Source organism: Prionailurus bengalensis, chromosome B3, assembly GCF_016509475.1.
Source record: "Prionailurus bengalensis isolate Pbe53 chromosome B3, Fcat_Pben_1.1_paternal_pri, whole genome shotgun sequence".
NCBI classification, from domain to species: Eukaryota; Metazoa; Chordata; class Mammalia; order Carnivora; family Felidae; genus Prionailurus; species Prionailurus bengalensis.
In genome coordinates, this window is record NC_057355.1 from 40,088,240 (window position 1) to 40,106,073 (window position 17,834).

The window sequence follows — 17,834 nt, forward strand, 5'->3', positions numbered from 1 at the left end:
TTAAATGGCGCTGCCAGTTTTGGAGGGAAACGATTCAGGAGGCCTAGGTCGTTAGCAATTCCCCAGGCGAGACAAACAGGCTCAGTCCACGAAGCTTGAACAAAGGTAAATCAAAGGGCGGGTCAAAGGGCGCCCGGGCTAGTCCCCACCAAGGGCTTCTGTGAGGATGGCACGCAGGGGCGTAGGCGACTCCACCGGGGCCGCACACCTTGCGTCTGGGGACCCTTCGGGTCTCGCGGGGCGACACACCCGGCACCCGCAAGGAGGAGGGCGCGGGAAGGGGCGGGCCTTCGGCTGGGCTGGGAGGAGCGCGGAGCAGCGTGGGGAGCGTGGCAGCTAGGGGTTGTAGGCCGGGGCGCGCAGCCCGGCGTCCGCCCCGGAGTCCAGCCCGCAGGCAGGGCACCACGAGCGGACGTGCACTGCAGGCGGAACGCAGGCGGCGCCGGGGGCAGCCGGGCGAGCGCCGGAGCTTCGGAGGCGCCGTACTGGAGGCGGAACAGGAAGGCACAGGCGGCACCGCAGCTTTGCCCGGAGCGGAGGGGGGGGGGGTCTTCCTCGGCTTCCCCCTGGGGGTGTCCCCCCTCCCCCCGCCCCAGGCTCCTGCAGAGGACACGTGTCAGCACGTTCCCGCCGTTGTCGTCTCATCCCATGTCATAGCCCCTCCCCCAGGCCTGGGACACCCCCCTCCGGGCCCCATTATCCCCAGGCCCAGCCCCCTAGGCTGACCTGCGGGCCCAGCCGGTCCCTCTACTCGACTGGCGGGTCTCCTCGGGCAGCGAGCATCCCGGCCCGGCCCCCCGCCGAAGACACTCGTCAGCACGTTCTTACCCCGGTCATCTCTTCCCTCGGCCTAGCTCCACCCCGGGCCTGGGAACCCTGGTCTCCTCTGGCTCATTGTCCCTGGGCCCAGCTCCGCGCTGACCGCAGGCTCGGCCCTAGCCCGTGACCCGCGCGTCTCCCCCGGCAACGCGCCGCCACCCGGATGCAGCCAGCAGGCTGGGCGGCCGTCAGGGAGGCGGTGGGCCGCGACATGCTGGCCGCTGACCTCCGTTGCAGCCTCTTCGCCTCGGCGCTGCAGAGCTACAAGCGCGACTCGGTGCTGCGGCCCTTCCCTACGTCCTATGCCCGCCACGACTGCAAGGACTTTGAGGCCCTGGTGAGTGTGCTTCCCTTCACCCCTTCCCGTGCTGTCCTCTGCCTCCCAGGCCACGTGGCCTGGGGACCCGTATTAGTAAACATACCAGCCCCCAGACTTAACGTTCCTAGCCAGGCCTTAGGGAAGGTTTCCATGAACTCAGAATACTCACCCATACCCTAATATCCACACACTTGGTGTCTGCCTTGTTCATGACAAGTGACTCCCAGGAGTGAAGTGAAGAATTCAGTAGTTGCATAGGCCTCCACAAAATTTCCTAGCATGGCCAACAGTAGGGTGTTGATCTGAATCAGATGGTTCTGCTAAATCAAAACTTATCCATCGCTTTGCCAATAATCAGATACCAAAAATCACTAAAGATACCCAGACTTCAAATGAGGTTATATATGGGCAGTACTTTTATAAACTGTAACATACAGTACACATGTAAGCTGTTATTCTCCTATGAATCATAAGGCATTTAATTTCTTACAAAGTTCACTTAAAGGTCAGCATTCCAGATATCAGTTGTCTTTGTAATTCAAATATTTGGAATTACCTAGAAAAATATAATTTACCAAAATTGATTCTATAAGAAAGAGAAAATCAAAATAACCTATAATCATTAAAGACATTGAATTAGTAAAGATTTTCCCTTAAAGAAAACCCCAGACCTAGCTGGTTTCCTTGGTGCATTCTACCAAGCAATGAGGGACTGTTTCCAGTTTAACTTTGTGTAAAATTCTTCCAGAGTATTGAAAAAGAAGCTAGTATAACCTTGATTTAAATCTGATAAATACAAGAAAAGAAAATTATAGGCCAATGTCACTCAGGAGTATAAATGTAGAAATCCTCTATAAAGTATTATGATCCTGAATCTAGCAGTGTATAAAAAGAATTCTTCACTAACAGAGTGGATTTCTCCCAGAAATCAAAATTAGTTAAACATTAAAAAGAAATCAATGGGGGTGCCTCAGTGGCTCAGTTGGTTAAGCATCCGACTTCTGCTCAGGTCATGATCTCACGGTTTGTCAGCTTGAGCCCTGCATCAGGCTCTCTGCTGTCAGTAGAGCCAACTTCAGATCCTCTGTCCCCCTTGCCCCCTGCCCCTCTCCCACTCTCACACACTCAAAAATAAACAAACTTTTAAAAAGTCAATGAATGTTATGAACTATGATAAAGATTAAGGGAGATGTTTAGAATTTTCTCTGATGAGGTGGTCAGGGTTGGGTTCCCTCTTTGCTATCACTCCCAGGAGGTCTAGGGACAAAGACCCAGCCTCTTGTCCATTGCAGCCCAGGCTGGGGATGTGTTAAGGACACCACAGCGCACAGGTATTTCAGAGTACAGGGAGCAGGAGTTTGGAGAAAGATAAGCCAACTGACTTCCCCCATGGTTTATTCTGAAAATTCAGATATTCAATTTTGTGAGTTTCTGATACCAGAGCCTTGGGGATGAAACTTCCTTCGCTTTTGTCAGTAGATGATATGCCTTCTGTGGGCCAGGTGCTAAGGATGCAGAATTAAAGACTCAAGGAGAGGTTAACAAGGTGTTCAGCTGTACTGTGGGGTAAGCTCTCTCTATATAATATGGGAGTCCAGAGCCAGAATCCCAGTCCTTGATAGTGGACTGGAGTCAGGCAGCATTAAGTAGAGGCAGCGGCTGATGGCATGATGAGTCCCTAGGGACATGGAGGATTTGAAGGAGCAGAGAAGAGGAAAGGGGTATTCTAGAAGGAGTATCAGGATGGGCAGAAAGCCAGGTGCTCATCGAGAAGGACAAGTCTGTACTTTAGTGTGGTTCTCGTGGGGGAACACAAAGAGATGAGGTAGACTGGAGTAAAGAGGATTGAGCATGTCTTACCAAGATGTGTTGATTTTATTCTTGGACGGGGGAGGGTATTGGTGAGATCCAGGATGCATTTCTGAAAGACCCCTGGGGTGGCAGGGTGAGAGGAGGATCTGTTCAGGATGGGTAGACAGAGGAGGAGAGATTGGGATCAGAGGAACCAAACTCACTAGAGATGGTGCCCCACAATGCACCTTGTTAATTTTTACCAAGAAACATCCAAGTGGACTAGAATGTTCAGTGTGCTCTTTTCCTGTCTTCTTGGCAAAAAGAATAAGGTTTGTTTGATGAATATGGGATGAATGCAAAGGGAGCTTTGTAATTGTTTGGATTTCTTCATACTCTATAAAAATTTGTTTATTTAAAGAATATTCGTTTATTTATGTTTTTTTAAAGTTTTTTTCATGTTTATTTATTTTTGAGAGAGTGAAAGAGAGAGACAGAGTGCAAGCAGGGGAGGGGCAGAGAAAGAGGGAGACACAGAATCCGAAGCAGGCTCCAGGCTCTGAGCTGTCAGCACAGAGCCCCATGCGCAGCTTGAACTCGTGGACGTGAGATCATGACCTGAGCCGAAGTTGGACTCTTAACCAACTGAGCTACCCAGGTGCCCCTACTTATGTGATTTCTACACCCACTGTGGGATTCAAACTCATGGCCCTGAGATCAAGAGTTGTACTCTTTGAGCCAGCCAGGGGCCCATAAAATTTAATTTTGCAAATAGTGGTTGGATATATTTTTGTTATAAAAAATACAAATGATACCAATAAAGGAAAAGTGCCCCTGATAGAGCCCACCCGATTTCACATCCCTCCCCATAGGTATCTGTGCTCTCAGTTTAAGGCACTTCCTTCCTTCTTGTCATACCTGTAAGTCCCTTGGGAGAGCATTGGCAATTCAGGTAGCCCCAAATAGCCACTCCTTTATAGTGACAGACTGTCCAGCCGTGGGGTGCACTGTGCCACTTCTAGACAGTGCACCCTTTCTCTTGAGGGCCACTGGAGAAACATGGACAGATTCTTACCACCTTGTTCTGTCGCCATATTCCTTCTATGGGCACCATTGTTAGGGAAACTAGCCCAGGCTGAACAGCTTCTTGGCTGTCTGTAGGCATGGTTTTAATGAGCAGTTTCTCAGGAGAAAGCCACTCACCAGGCAGGGCCTGGCATGTCGATGGCTGGGGGCATGCACACATTCTTAAATAAGTATACTTTAGGTTTCCTTTTGCCACATGTTACATGAATTACAGGAAAGATGCAGAGAACTTGGCATCTGGACCTGTATCTGACCCAAAGATTAGCTTTTTAAAATTATTAAGTAAACTCTACCCCCCCCCCCCCCAACACGGGGCTGGAACTCACGATCCCGAGACCAAGAGCCACAGGCTCCACCGACCTACTGAGCCAGCCAGGCACCCCTCAAAGGTTAGTTTTTAAAGAAAATGGAATCAGGTCCAAAGCTGTCCTTCTGAATTATATTGTGGTTAGCTGAAGAAGGAAGATACGGAGCTGTTAAAAAGTCTCTTATTGTTAGCTGAAGCACTTGGGAACATTTTCATTTCATTTCATTTTCATTGTATCATTTTCAGCCACTTTTAATTGATTTTCTCAGCACTATGAGGTGTCATTACACACCTATCACACATGTGTTGCAGTTTCCAAAATTTAGGACTCTGGCTGAATTACTTTATTGGCTGTTGCTTTCCTGGGAACATCCCTTGCTGAACTAAGCTTTGGCTTTAGGAATGGCTCTGGCCTTATTTCATCACAGCACCCAAATTGTCTCTTACCTCTCATGCCTTATTTGGAGGACATTTCTATTCTTTTTTTTTTTTTTAATGTTTATTTATTTTTGAGAGAGAGAGAGCACAAGCAGGGGAGGGGCAGAGAGAGAGAGAGAGAGAGACAGATACACACACACACACACACACACACACACACAAGAATCCAAAGCAGGCTCCATGCCCTGAGCTGTCAGTACAGAGCCTGACACAGGGCTTGAACCCACAAACCTGGGCTCCAACCCACAGTCTGTGAGATCATGCCCTTCAGCCACCCAGGTGCTCCAGGACATTTCTATTCTGAGTCAGCTCTTTGATTTTGCACTGGGAGTTTTTTGTATTCCCAGGGCCTGGCCTGAGAGGTGCTTATCAGATATTTGAGGAATCAAATTAGGTATGTGCTGATTGCCTCCGGCTAAGGGTTTCTGACTTTGTTCCTTGGGAAAAGGGTTGGCTAAGCTCTTATCAGGTCAGAGCATTTCTAAGATTCTTGGGATGTCCTGTAGCCATGACCATTGGCTCCCAAACTTCAGGTTGAGCTATCCTGGGCACAGTTCATGTTCCTGAGTCACTTGACACAGAATCTTGTCATTGGTGTCACAACTGGTTTTTGTTTTGTTTTTCCCCCAGTAAATATCATGCCCTGGTTCACCATTAGCCTGAAGACCCTTTCTGAGGGTAGGAGGTCAGGGGGAATGGCTCCTTTGTATCAATTCCAGACCCTTGCCACCCAATGTGTGCTTGAGGACCAGCAGCATCAGCATCACTTGGAAGCTAGTTAGAAGTGCAGAATGTTGGGCCCCACCCCAGACCTACCCAACCAATACCTACATTTTAACAAGATTCTTGGTTCATTCCCTTTTAGCACCTCCACCCACATCTAGTAATTATGACCTCTGGCATCTTCCTAGACAAGGATCTTTTTTTTTTTTCCAGATGTTTTTCTTTCCTGCTGTCAGCCCTTCTGCTTAATAACTAAACCTGAGTATCCCCACCTTTTCCTAGTGATAAGAATCACCTACGGCAGCTTCTGTAGACACAGATTCTTAGGCCTCCTCATCAGGAGATTATGATCTGGTTGCAGAGTGCCCACCGGGCTGCCCTGTCACTCCCTCACTCAAAGCAAAGACATGAGTTGTCTCTTTCCAGGGTCATTGGCCCTCCCTTTCCTCCACTCGTCTCCTCCTGGTTCCCTGCCCTTGTCCTCTCTGTTACCCAAACCACCTGTTTCCTGAGGCACTTCCTTTCTCAAACCCCTGCCACCACCAGCACGGCCCACTGTTCAAGCCCTGCCCAGGCTCCTCAGCCCCTGCTCCAACTAAATACTTCTTTATTTCTCACAGCAGAGGCTGCAAAAGTGTGCTCTGTGGAATGACAGGCTTTATTTGTTCTTCTGACCTTTTAGAAATTGGGAAATTAAAAAAAAAAAAAAAAAAAAGAACAAGCAGGAGTTTGGTGATTTCTTTTTAAAAGAAAAACATCTGAGGCTCCATAGCCTGGATAGAAGTCACCCTTCGGCAGAACCCAGCTGTAGCTGGGTGTTGGTGGCTGGGCCCCTTGTTAAGCCAGGGGGTTCCAGTTCAACACTGTCCTCACCTCTCTTTCCTTGACTCCCCCCATGCTCATTTGCATCATCCCTCTGGCTCTGGGTGCTTTTAAGTCTGGGACTACCTTTTGCCTGTCTACCATGCTTTGTACCACTGGGAGTGCCCTCTGCTCTGTCTCTCGGAATCCTCCCCACCACTCCCATTCCAGCCACTCCGTAAACCCTCCCCTCTGCCTTCTCCCCTAACCCCCCAGAAATGCCTTCCTTCCTCCTGAACTCTCATTCTCCTCAGTCAAGTTTTTGGTAAGTGCCTTCTGCTGTCAAGCACTGTGGTTTGTCACTCTTGTCTGCATGGAGGGTTTTCCACCTCCTGACCCTGCTCTGTTCTACAAGTTACATACACCTTTCTCCGTCCCTTTGACAGGGCTTAGGCTCAGCCAGTAGCTGTCTTGGTTGTATTAGCTTCCCAAGCAGCCTCTTAAAGTTCTGCTGGAATTGCTCCTTTGGGCTAAAATAGTCCATTATAAATTTCTCCATTGAAGGGCGCCTGGCCGGCCCAGTCAGTGGAGCATGTGACTCTTGATCTCAGTGTTGTGGGTTCGAGCCCCATGTTGGGTATAGAGATTACTTAAAATCTTTAAAATACATACATACATACATTTATTTCTCCATTAATTTGGTAGGAGAGACTCCCAGAGAACAGGCTCTGGAGTCAGCCTGCCTGGCTTCATGTCTCTGCCCTGCCGTTGAATGAATAGCTGTGCAACCCTGAGCATGGTGCTTACGTTCTCCAAACCTGTTTCCTCCCTCCTTTAAAACAGGCTGTCGTGATATAAAGAATTGGGGCACCTGGGTGGCTCAGTTGAGTGTCCAACCTCTGCTCGGGTTATGATCTCGCAGTTGGCGAGTTCAAGCCCTGCATCGGGCTCTCTGCTGTGAGCATGGAGCCTGCTTCGGATCCTCTGTCTCCCTCTCTTTCTCTGCCTCCCCCGCTCACTTTCTCTGTCTCTCTCAAAATAAATAGATAAACTTAAAAAAAAAAAAAAAAAGGCTGTTGTGAGGATAAAATGAGATGATGCATGCACAGCATCTAGCCCAGTGCCTGGTTCATGATAAGACCTTAATACATAGCAGCTGTTACTCCCTTGTTCTGAACTTCATGCCAGCTTCTAGGCCAGTTGCAGGGGGTCCAGCAGGATACATAAGATGTGGCTGGCCTTCAGGAAGTGTTTGTCCCAACCATATTTGAGGTGGCCCCAGAGAATCAAGTACCAGCATGGGATTCTGCATGGAGCAGTGGGGAGCACAGAAGTCATGGGTGGTCAGGGACAGGGGAGGTGACTTTGAGCTGGCCTTGAAGATGTGGTGAAATGTCACACTAGGCAGCTGCAGAAGCATAGAGGAAAGACATAGGGCAGTTGATGAACAGCATGGGGGCAGCAGGTGGGAAGTTTGTGGTGAGAGGTGTTAGGCAGAGAGGCTAGCCAGACCAGATGCAGAAGGGTCTTGTTAAGGGAAGTGTTGTTAGATTTATCAAACTAAGGATAAGCCACCTAGTTACATTTGAATTTCAGATAAGTAACAGATAATTTTGAAAGTGCAATTATGCCTTCAGTATTGTACAGGTTATACTTATACTAAAAAATTGATTTTGTTGTTTATCTGAAATTCACATTTAACTGAGCAGACTGTATTTTATCGGGCAACTCTACTTCTATGGCTCATTCCTCAAAGGCCCTGCTAAAATGCAGACAGGTTTTGGTCATAAGAGGAAGACTCCTGTTAACTTGTTGGAGCAGGTTTATTTTTCAGAGTAGCTTGAAAAGTGAAATGGGACATACGGGAGGTCAGTTGAGGGATTAAAGAGTGGACAAAGTGGGCAGGACACACAGGGGCCCTATCTGGGCAGGTAGCAGTGAGAGGGCGTGGGTTCTGGAAGAGATGTTGCTCCAGGGGGAGGCCAAGGTCCAGCTCCGAGCCAGGAGGGATGTCTCCCACTTTCCCAGACTGAACCCATAAAAGGGGCCTGGCTTAGCTGACTATTCTTTTGCTGCTCCCTGTGTTCTGGACTATTGGCAAGGGCTGTGGCTCACAGGTGGGATTTGAGAACAGGAGTGATAGGGACAGTAATCGTGGGAAGGAGGGCTGAGCTCTGGCTCTGGGATAACAAGTGTGGATCAGGAGTAGAAAAGAAGGTCAGAGGAGGCCACAGGCTGCTGAGGGGTGTCTTCTGGATTGTGCAGGTAGCAGGCTGTGGGGATGGCCCCCGGAGGGTACTATCAGTGGTTCTCTATTGCCTATAGAACAAAGCCCCGAATCCGCAAGGTGGGTCAAGGCCTTCATAGACTGATGTTACCTTCTCACTCCTGTTCCTTCTGGAGACCCCTCCCCCATACTCTAGGCTCCAGCCACATGGAACTCCCTGCAGCTAACGAGGACAACAGTTGCGGCACTCCTACTAACGCGAGAGCACTTAATCCCCTCCTACTGCTCTAACGCCGTGTTTGTTTAACCTGATTAACCTTCACAGGGATCTCGTGAAGAGGCTACTAATACTATCCAAATTGTACGTTTGAGAAAACTGAGACACACACAGGATTCAAGGTCTGACAGTTCACAGGAGAGGTCAAATGACTCACCCAGGTCACACACCAATAGGGGTTTAAGAGCCCAGGTTACGACCCAGGCTGCCTGGGACAAGAGCCTGCACACTTCACCAAGTCACCATCCATCTCCCTGACTACACACCATGCTTTCCTGCTTCTGCTCCTTTGCATTTGAAGCCCAGGTCACAGGGCACCTCCTCTGTGAAGCTTTCCTGACAACCCCTTATTCCCCCAGCCCTCACTTAGCAAAAGTCCTGCCTGGTCCCCTTAGTAGTTAGTATACATCTTTGTTATGACAATGAATAGATTTCAGTCATAATTCTTTACCTTTCTGACTCCCCCACTGTGGAGCATCGATACTCATGGAGCATTTACACACCCACACATCCACGGTTTTTAACTGGATCCTCACTGATGCTCCACAAGGCATATAGAGATTGTTGTATTAGAAGTCTGAGGCTAGTGATTGATTCTTTGGAAACAGAGACAGGAATAAAGCAATCCTGAAATGTTTCTGATTTTCTACAACAGAGTTAAGAAACAAAATCCTCAAGGTCAGCAACAGCCAGCTTTCTAGACGAATGGAGAAGAAAAGAAATGGACATGTTTAGATCTACTACTTTCTTTCATCTTCTTGGGAACCTGACATGGAAGCAGCGGGGATTCTGTGTTAGAGGAGATTGAGGTACAGCCTCAGGTCCTGAGGTCCAGTGCTTTGCCTACAGACCAGGAATTCAAACCCAGGTCTGTCTGCTCTTTCCTCTACACCCAGGAAAGAGAATTAGAAAAACACAAGATAGGGGCACCTGGGTGGCTCAGTCGGTTGAGCGTCCAACTTTGGCTCATGTCATGATCTCAGAGTTCTGAGTTCAAGCCCCATGTCAGGCTCTGTGCTGACAGCTCAGAGCCTGGAGCCTGCTTCCGATTCTGTGTCTCCCTCTCTTTCTCTGCCCCTCCCCCACTTATGCTCTGTCTCTCTCTCTCTCTCTTTCTCTGTCAAAAATAAATAAATGTTGGGGGCGCCTGGGTGGCGCAGTCGGTTAAGCGTCCGACTTCATCCAGGTCACGATCTCGCGGTCTGTGAGTTCGAGCCCCGCATCGGGCTCTGGGCTGATGGCTCAGAGCCTGGAGCCTGTTTCCGACTCTGTGTCTCCCTCTCTCTCTGCCCCTCCCCCGTGCATGCTCTGTCTCTCTCTGTCCCAAAAATAAATAAACGTTGAAAAAAAAAATTTTTTTTTAATAAATAAATAAATAAATAAATAAATGTTAAAAAAAAAAAAAAAAAAGAACAAGGAAAACACAAGATAGTCCTCGGCCTCCAGGAGTCTTAGCCATACAGGGGAGGGATTATTGGGACTGAGGGGTTTCGGGTTTAGAGGAGAGAGGGGTGCCCGGGTTAGTAGAGGTGGAGGAAGGAGCATCCCAGGGGACTGAATGAGCAAAGCTTGGAGGTGGTACAACCCAAGCTATGTTCACTCAACATTAGTCTGTAGTGTTTTAAATGCCATGCTGGAGAGATTTGGCTCCTAGTGAGCTGTAATTTCTGAGCAAAAGCTATAGAACCTTGTAGCTTTCTGTAAATCCAGGTCCCTTGTCCCTTATAAGAAATCCTGGCATCAGATGTGTTTCTCAATTCAGATTCTGCCCAATTTTACAAAGGTAATAATGTGTTGCACCCACACAACTAAACTTCCTGACTCTGTTCACGTGGGGCACCAGCCTAAACAGTACAGTTCTTGGACACAATGACACTCGCTGCAGGGCAGCATCGGCATTCTGTTCTTGCTTAAGTCCCCATAGCAGCCCACACAGAGGTCCAGGAGCTTGTCTTTGCCTCCTGAGAGTGACAGCTGAGGTGTAAGGAGGGGGGTGGGGGAGTGCCTACCTAAATGAAGCTCCATGTTCCACAGGGGCTGAGCTCTCTTGTAAGAACACCATAGACACAGCTGCCAGAGTCCTCACAAAAAGTCACCACACTCAGGGAAACCCAAAGCCATGGATTGCCCACTCATAGTTTTTTCAGTCCAGGTCCAGTTTACCATCCTGGGTCATTTTTACCATAAGGAGTGTTGCCTGGTTATGTATGTAGTTGACGTACTACTTCCATCTGGTCTCCGGGAGACAGGTTGACGGGAGGTTAACTGATGCTGAAGGGAAAAGGCCTTGATAGCCCTTTATCCACACTTGTATATACCATGTATTTGGTGACTCCTCCAGCAAGGTGGTATTCCATAATCAGACATTGATATTCCTGCAGCAAAATGTATCACATCAATAGTAATAGGAAGTGGGATAAGTACAGATTAAGGGCACCTGGGTGGCTCAGGAGGTTAAGTGTTCGACTTCGGCTTAGGTCGTGATCTCGCGGTTCATTGGTTCGAGTCCTGCATCGGGCTCTGTGCTGACAGCTCAGAGCCTGGAGCCTGGAGCCTGCTTTGGATTCTGTGTCCTCTCTCTGCCCCTCCATGCTCACGCTCTGTCTATTAAAATAAATAAACTCTGTCTATTAAAACAAAGATTTTTAGGGGCGCCTGGGTGGCGCAGTGGGTTAAGCGTCCGACTTCAGCCAGGTCACGATCTTGCGGTCCGTGAGTTCGAGCCCCGCGTCAGGCTCTGGGCTGATGGCTCAGAGCCTGGAGCTTGTTTCCGATTCTGTGTCTCCCTGTCTCTCTGCCCCTCCCCCGTTCATGCTCTGTCTCTCTCTGTCCCAAAAATAAATAAATGTTGAAAAAAAAAATTAAAAAAACAAAAACAAAAACAAAAACAAAGATTTTTAAAAAATCTTTAAAAAAAGATTTTAAAAATAAAGACTAGTGAACCTCACATCATCTCAGGTCAGGTTTTATAGCAAATGAGTTACAAAACAATGTTTCAGGGTTCAGAGCTTTTAGAGTGTGGTATTTGGAAAAGGAATCCACACCTGTACCTTTCTTCTTAAATTCCTTGTAACATGAAAGGAGTGCAATTCTGTGCTTTACCACCAGAGGGCCCCCTAGTTATCATTTGGTTCCAGATCCTTGCTAATGGAGATTTTTCCTCTCTTCAGCTTGCAGATGCCAGCAAGCTACCCAACCTGAAAGAACTTCTCCAGTCCTCCGGAGACAAAGACAAACGTGCCAGGGATCTGGTGAGCTGGATTTTATCCTCAAAGGTCCTGACAATCCACAGTGCAGGGAAGTCAGAGGTGAGACTTTGGTCTGTAGGACAGCACATTCCTAGAGCTAAAGGGCTCTGGGACCTCCTTGTGCACCAGAATGGCCTGGGAAGCTTGTTGAAAATGCAGATTCCTGGACCTTGCCCTGAGAGATGCTGATTCTGTGTCTGGAGTGGTCTCAGGAACTTGCACACTGGCAGTGCAAACCTGTGTTCCCCCTCTTACTGTGAACCTGGTGCAGGTTACTGGGTGCATTTCATTAACTCAGTTTCCTCATCTATAAAATGGGAACAATAATAGTATACTTCCACAGGGAACTAGCTGTGAGAATTGAATGACTTTTCACATTTAGAAGAATGCCTTAAGGCATTCTGCTAAGGGCTCAGTAAATGTTGGGTATCACAAGCACCCCAGGTAAATCCAGTAAGGGTGCACCCTTGACCACACCTTAAGAAACATTGGCCTCATCCAGTTGTTAGGAAACAGAGAGGCAGAACCGGAAGTAATGGAAAACTTTAGGCTCTGGGATCAAATCCCACTTCCATCCATTATTGAGTCTCCTTTTCCCTATTTATAAATTGTGAATATTAATAGCTAACTCAGAGGGGAGCTATGATAGAATGTATGCCACCCCCAGTACAGTTTCTGGCACAGATCAGACATTCTGTAATTCGGTTTCCCTTGCCTGGCCAGGATCTCCCAGGGACAGGCTGGGATGGCAGGGACCTGAGTGTAGGAAGGCAGATCCCTGATCTGGTGCTCTTTTCTCTGAGCAGCAGCAGGGGTTTATCTGTACTGGTCTTTACTTAATTTTATTTTAAGAACATTTAATTTCACAAGCTCCTGCTCAAGACAGAAATCCTCTTTAAGTGGCATAGAATTTGGTACCTTGGATTCTGGTGTCTAGGGACGTCCATCTCTGTTGGTAAATGGTAAATAACACACAGAGCCCCACAGTGGGAGTCAGGAGATCCCTATTCAAGTCCAGGCTGGGTTGCTAACTGCTAGATGATCCCTGGGTTTCACTTTTGTCATCTGCTAAATTTAGATTTATTCATTCTTCATGTGGGTATTAAGCACCTGCTAGATGTTGGCTGCTGTAGGTAAAGTAGATAAGAAGGTGTGACTCCTTCACTTTTCATTATGGACCAGTTAAGTTCCATTAAAATATGGAGTGTTGGCGCCATATGGAGTGAGGGTTTTCAGCTTTTTATTATGTCCAAGTAAGGACGTGAGGCTGCCATGTATCATCACTTTATAAAAGGATGTTTTAATATAAAAAAGGAGGATGTTCTCAAAAAAAGGACAATTCTTCCAAAGAAAGGATGGCAACCTTACAGCAGTATAAATGTATCTGTTACATTGTCCTTATTTTTCTCATTTAAACACAACCCAGAGAAAACTTTGCCACAGATTGGCTTTGGTCTATGACTTACTGTTTAGAAATCACTGAAAAGATGTCATCTCTGCCTTGAAAAGGATTATTGCCTTTTAGGAAGAGCTCATTCTTCTGTATCAATAGGTTTTGTGGCATGACAAATCATTCCAAAAACCTTGATTAAAACAACCTTGATTGTTTCTCATGATTCTGTGAGTGAGTTGGATTGTTCTTCTGGGTGGGGCAGGATGATCTAGTGTCTCAGTCTTCAGTTGGTATGTCTCACATGTCTCCATCTTCCGCTGGGGTGGCTGCTGTGGTTGGGGCCCTCCTCTGCGAGACTGTCACCCTCCTGAAGGATAGCAGGGCTCATTCACATGGCAGTGAAGCGTTCCCAGCAGCAGATGGTTAAGGGCGAGCCCTTTCAAAGTCTGTTTGCTATATATTTGCCAGGGTCCCATTGGTCAAAGCAAGTCACATGGCCAAGCCCAGATTCAAGGTGGCACAGAGGTGCCACATCTTGATGGAGTCCGGGAATTCTACCTGCAGACTCACATTACAGAGGGGTGATAGACAAGGATGAGTGGAAAGGTTGTGGCCATTTTTACAACTGATCACACCTTTCTACCTCCTGAGACTATTGTAAAGACAGAGTGCAGGAAAGGGATGTGACAGTGTTATGAAAACTAGGGGTGGTGTCTAGTTCAAAGGAGCAGTTTGTGCTTCTTGGCCTAGTGTGGGGAAAAACATTATGATAGGAAAGTAATCTTGAACTAGAAGCTCTAAGCTTATTTATAAATTGTTGTCTTTATTCTCATGAAACTAGTTCTCATGAGCAGACCCCATAGGAATTAAGCCCAAAGCTTTAGGAGGCCATTTTGGCAGCACAACTTAACAGCTTCCCCAATAAAATTGCGACTTCCTACATGTTTTCAAGTTCGAAAAGATCCAAAAGCTGACCGGTGCCCCTCACACGCCTGTCCCCGTGCCGGACTTCCTGTTTGAAATTGAGTACTCCAACCCAGCGAACGCCAAATTTTATGAGACCAAAGGAGAACGAGACCTAATCTACGCCTTCCACGGGAGCCGCCTCGAAAACTTCCATTCCATCATCCACAATGGGCTGCATTGCCACCTGAACAAGGTGGGGCCTAAGCCTAATGACATGAGGGTCAGAACCCTGGGGAGTTGCCTGGGGGAGGCTGGGGGGAGGGATAGGTTCACTGAGGCCACACTCAGGTGTGGTCTGCAGACCAGCACCTGGGAGCCTGTGAAAATGCAGAATCTTGAGCCCACCCTAGACCTTCTGAATTAGAACCTGCATTTTAACAAGATCTCTGTGTGATTCCTGTACTGATTACAGTTTAAGAACTGTGGATTTAAAGATGGTTCCCAACCTTGGCTGCCCATTTAGAATCACTTGGGAAGCTTTTAAAAATCCCAATGCTTGGCTGTATCCCAGAAGAATTCAATCAGAATCTCTGGTGTGGGGCCCAGATAACAGTATGCTTTAAAAGCCAGGGGATCCCATGGGGCACCTGTGGCTCAGTCAGTGAAGCATCCAGCTCTTGATTTCAGCTCAGGTCATGATCTCACAGCTCATGAGATCAAGCCCTTCATCATGTTCTGTGCTGACAGCATGGACCCTGCTTGGGATTCTCTTTCCCTCTATGCCCCTCGCTTTCTCGTGCTCTGTCTCTCTCTCAAAATAAATAAATAAACATGAAAAAAATAAATAAAAGCCAGGTAATCCCAGTATGTCGCCAACCCTCCCTGTTCAGCATGGTCCCTCACCCAGATGCGCCACATCACCCAAGAGCTTGTTGGACATAAAACATCTCAGGCAGACCCCAGACCACCTGATCAGAGATGACTTTAACAAGGTCACCAGGTGATTTGTCTGAAGTTTGAGAAGCACTTGCCTAGGGGACAGTCCAACAGAATCAGTCCTTAGAAATATTGAGGGATGCTCCAAGGAGAGGTCCTTTCCTCCCTTTTTTTTTGGAGTCAAAACAGTGTCACTCACCCTTCTCTGCTGGCATTTATTTTGGCTCTTAGTGAGGTATAGGAAGACAAGTACATATAGGAGCCAGAAAGACCACCTTAGCCACTCTGTGTCCTGGGAAATTACTTAACCTCTCTGAGCCTCAGTGTCCTCATCTGTAAAATAGGACGTTATCACCCACAGTCTCGTGTGCTGAGAGGATTCAAATAGTTAATATATGCAAAGGGTTCTTCCCGTTACTAGACTCTAAGAAAGCAATGACTGCTTTTATAGGTGGATGGAGAGGGAATCTAGGCTAGTGGCAGGGCTGCAGCCTTTCCCTAGTCATGCCAACATCTGCCTCGTCTGAGGTGTTGGCTGCATGGCCATGGGCTCCGTTGTGGCTGATGCAGCCCTGAGGCTAGAGAGACTTCCAACACTGCTGTAGCTGATTAGTGTGCAGTTGGGTTTTTTGTACGATGACAGGCCTGTTTATACTGGCTCTCGGCCTATTATTATGGCCAGGCTACTGGAATCTGGGGGGGTCTCTGCTTCACAGCATAACTGGCCTTGGAGAAGTTGCCTGAAGATTACACCAGACCTTCTCTTCAGTGTCCAGGGAGTTTGCTGCTTAGAGACATCTTGTCGGAGTCCTTTGGTAAAGCGGATGTTCTTTTGGCTGCTTCTGTCTGGGTTTTCAGTGAGGGGCTTGCTTGAGGGAGCCTACTTGTCAGTTGAAGCTGTGAGATTGTTTTCATGGTACAGATACCCCAGCTTTCCCACTCTGGTGCACCTCTGCTTACAGCAGTCTCGCTCAAGGCTCTTGAGTCTATTGAGTCTAGTCTGTGTGTATATGGCAGCTATAGCTTAGAGTGGGTGTAGAGTCAGATCAGACAACACCAAGGGTCCTTGGAGAAGGTCTGTGTCAGCTTTTGAGACATGGGGACACTGCCTAAGGCAAGGGGCTTCCCAAAGGTAAAGCAAAGGCTTGTTTCATTTCCCCTAAGCTTCACCTAACCAGCTTAGAATTGTAGAAGCCTGGTGCCACTGAATAGGACATTTCTCAGTTCCCAACCATAGGCTGTTCAGAGAGCAGTTTGAGTTCACTTAACAGATCCTAATACTGCAGCCAAAAGATAGCATTTGAATTTCAACTTGAATTTCAAATTTCATCCATTGGTAACAGCTACCTGAAATGTTGTGTTGAGAAGGATTCTGAGTCAGTATGAATGAGTGCCATGATTGATATTTTTATGCTGGCCATCATGGTTGATTATAGACCCTTGGCCATGGTCTACCGTGGGCAAAAGATGTGTTTGTTTTGCCTGCTGTAGTCTCAACTTGTAGGTATGTCTCCTGATATCCTTCTCTCTCATCTGACATGCTCCTTCATGGAGGACATCAAGTTAGCACCTACCACTAGGGACCTGCCCCCTAGATTTTGGACATCTCCTTGGTTGACACCAACACAGAGTAAAACTTACCATGTCCCTAATATAGGCCTGCCCTATTTGGTTACAGTTTCTTGTCTGAGAGCTTCATTTCTTTTTCAAGTAGTGACTTAGATTACTTCCATCCTCAGGTGTGATCCCCCTCGCTGTGCATAAGTGTGTGACTTTGCTTCTGCAAGGCCATTGGTGTAACCATGCTAAATGCATTCACGTAACAGGAATTGCTAATACATTATAATATAAACGCCCACCTCTCTGATGTGTCAGGTGTCCTGCTCGATGCTTTATGTACATTATCTCATTGAATCATCCTCAACCTCATAGAGGAGATACTAACATCACCATTTTACAGATGTGGAAACTGAGACCGAGAGAGTTTATGTAACTTGCCAGCTTGTTGGAAGTATAGTGAGGATTCAAACTCAGGGCTGTTTAGACTCTTATACCTATGTTTTTCTCACTCAACCTTGACCATAGGAACTGCTAGTTTTCTAGGCTAGGTGGGCACATCCACAATTAGTTAAACTGTCATCAGATAGGAATGGGTTTACTAATAACCCTGTGATGATGTCATAGAATGATTTGATATTATATGCCTTTTACTGGGGATAAAGAGGCTTGAGAATTTTGTATTTACAACTCTGTTGAAGAAAGACCTGTGTCAGCTTGCTGTGCCAATTTTACATTCACCCAGCCTGGTTTCTTTTCTGTTGACCTCTGCCATTCCAGACATCCTTGTTTGGGGAAGGGACCTACCTCACCAGTGACTTGAGCCTGGCCCTCATTTATAGCCCCCATGGCCTTGGATGGCAGCGCAGCCTCCTTGGCCCCATCCTCAGCTGTGTGGCTGTGTGTGAAGTCATTGATCATCCAGATGTCAAGTGCCAAATGAAGAAGAAGGGTGAGTGAGCACTTGGCCTGGACCTAGGCTGCAGGCCTCTGAGTGTGTAGGCTC

The 17,834-nt window shown here is 47.5% G+C and overlaps 1 protein-coding gene across 6 annotated transcripts in view; it reads left to right on the top strand.

The window, feature by feature from the left end:
- PARP16 (poly(ADP-ribose) polymerase family member 16) overlaps positions 1 to 17,834 on the top strand; it is a 22,525-nt gene continuing 4,691 nt past the window's right edge. For 2 of the 6 annotated variants that reach the window (XM_043555148.1, XM_043555149.1), the window contains exons 1-4: positions 316 to 1,156; positions 11,959 to 12,039; positions 14,382 to 14,588; positions 17,609 to 17,780. In XM_043555148.1, coding sequence (XP_043411083.1) covers positions 983 to 1,156; positions 11,959 to 12,039; positions 14,382 to 14,588; positions 17,609 to 17,780 — 634 coding nt within the window. In that variant the 5' untranslated portion in view covers positions 316 to 982. Of the gene's footprint in view, positions 106 to 301; positions 1,157 to 11,958; positions 12,097 to 14,381; positions 14,589 to 17,608; positions 17,781 to 17,834 lie in introns of those variants that run through there. The other 4 variants (XM_043555150.1, XM_043555151.1, XM_043555146.1 and 1 more) reach the window with 3 other exon arrangements.